The sequence below is a fragment of the Octopus bimaculoides genome, chromosome 19, assembly GCF_001194135.2.
Source record: "Octopus bimaculoides isolate UCB-OBI-ISO-001 chromosome 19, ASM119413v2, whole genome shotgun sequence".
Classification (NCBI taxonomy): Eukaryota; Metazoa; Mollusca; class Cephalopoda; order Octopoda; family Octopodidae; genus Octopus; species Octopus bimaculoides.
In genome coordinates, this window is record NC_068999.1 from 5,446,486 (window position 1) to 5,448,810 (window position 2,325).

Genomic DNA, 2,325 nt, shown 5'->3' on the forward strand with positions numbered 1-2,325 from the left:
AGAGAGAGAGAGAGAGAGAGAGAGAGAGAGAGAGAGAGAGAGAGAGAGAGAGAAAACGAACGAAATTATCTGACAACCTAAAATAAAGCTTCGTGATTGACAGTTTTGGCGGATAATTTAATCAATTATGACCATCCATATTTCGTTTCTGCTAATTCTTATAGTTCCCCACTTTCTGTTAGGGACCGATCGTGGGGCTATATGTTCCTTAGATAATTATTTTAAAGATCGTATCTTTTTCCCCGTTGTATCTGGTTGTCAGAGAAATTGATTCGTTTTTTTTTTCTCTCTCTCCTATTTGGCATCCATCAAGAGGTAAAATTTATTCAAATTTCAAAAAACGATAAATAAATAACGGACGAAGAGAAAAGTCATTGAAAAGGTTGTAATTGGCAACGAAAGAGCTTTGACAAAAATAAATAAACCCAAAAACAAACGACTTACTGTTTAACCAAAGTAGACAAACAATCGATTAGTTAGTTGGATATTCAACCAATTGACTAATAATAAATGAGCGGAATTGAACCAGTGCGTGTGCTAATGATATTGGCATAATGACCTTACCTAGACACATGAAAATTTGTTTCAACACACGAATTCACGCAAAGAATCTTGCAAACCAGATACAAAAATGAAGATAAATAAAAGTTATAGAGAAAGATTAGACCCACAAAAGACCTATAATACACTGCGATCAGAGTATATTTCGTCTTAATTCAAATATCACGAGTAAGGATTAAAAGAATAAAGAAAAGAAAAACAAAAAGAAAAAAAACGAACGAATCTATCTAACAACATGGAATGTAGATCGTAAACTCTTGAAATTTAAACTCTTTAAATTGCTTTACTAAGCCACTATTCTTGGCATTGATGCTACTGTGGTTGTCATAAACACAACAACCTTTTATAGCATTACCATTTTCCTTTAAAAAGTCAAACGCACTTCGGCCAATCTGTCCAAGAAGCCCTATGACCTTCCATACGTCAACGCTTTACAGAATCTTTCAACCGGCTCAAATAGAAATACAACACAGCTATTTCACATTGGTTATATTTGGAGTTAGAATAAAATAGAATAATGCTTGTATTTCTTCATTTCACAGATAATGTGGTTTATGCGTTGGAACCATTCCAACTGAAGAAATTTCTTACATGTTTGTCTCTTAGATTTATAAGTGTATCTCCTATCTTTGTCTGCATGAATATTTTCAAACTTTCTGCCAGAAAAGAACCAATTGTGGCCTGTAATTCTAACAATCTCAAGTTATTTGCATTGCCATTATGAGGCGCTTCAACAATGTCATCACTTCGACCAACTGAAAAGACTCGTTCAGCTAAAATCTTTATAACAAAAAGCGAAAAGATTTGCTGAAATAACGGCACTTACAGTTCACGACTCAAAAACTTTAACAGACTTAGACTAAAATTCTTTTCTTCGCTGCTTTTGCGGATTCTTACGACTCTCTGTCGCCATTCAATTCCATTACTATGAACTAGCAGATCATGTGCCGTCAATAATAACGACTAATTGTAGTATTTTATCTATAAACAAGGTACACTATAAGGCACATAATAATCACACGTACAAACATTCACATACTTCCAGCATTGTTTGCTTTCTTTCTCAATTAACACTCTTCTTCTTCTTCTTCTTCTTCTTCTTCTTCTTCTTCTTCTTCTTCTTCTTCTATATATATATATATATATATACACACACATACATACGACGGGCTTCTTTCAGTTTCCGTCTACTAAATCCACTCACAAGGCTTTGGTCGGCCCGAGGCTATAGTAGAAGACACTTGCCCAAGTTTCCACGCAGTAGGACTGAACCCAGAACCATGTGGTTGGGAAGCAAGCTTGTTACCACACGGCCTCGCCTGCGCCCAGCTTCTTACCACCCGGCCATGTATATCTATTTGATAAAAATGTATAGAAATGGCTCTTCGGATAATTTTTGCACTTTCTTAATTCGACGTTTATAAGTTTACAAAAGGTGACACTAATGGGAATTCCACGCTTAAAAGCGGTCTTCAAATTGATAATTTTTGAGTTTATTCGCAGTTTAAATAGGGAGCCTTTAATTACAAACATACACATATGTATATGTGGGTGTACATGTTTCTCTCTCTCTATATATGTGCTTGTGTATGGGAATGTGTGTGGGTGGATGTTGGTGTTTGTATATGTGTATGCTTGTAGTTAAAGACTTCGTATTTAAGCAGTGAATAAACTTTAAATTAACAGTTTGAAGACCGCTTTTAAGCGGGAAGCTCAGCTCCCACGAGAGTCACCTTCGGTAAATTTACAAACATCTAATTATTA

General features: G+C 35.3%; 1 protein-coding gene across 1 annotated transcript in view; it reads left to right on the forward strand.

The window, feature by feature from the left end:
* The window catches only part of LOC106869426 (GRIP and coiled-coil domain-containing protein 2), a 121,436-nt gene extending 120,151 nt beyond the window's left edge, over positions 1-1,285 (forward strand). The window contains exon 29 of the mRNA XM_052974888.1: positions 1,104-1,285. Within this exon, the coding sequence (XP_052830848.1) occupies positions 1,104-1,285 (182 nt within the window). The remainder of the gene's footprint in view (positions 1-1,103) is intronic.
* Positions 1,286-2,325: the final 1,040 nt, after the last annotated feature.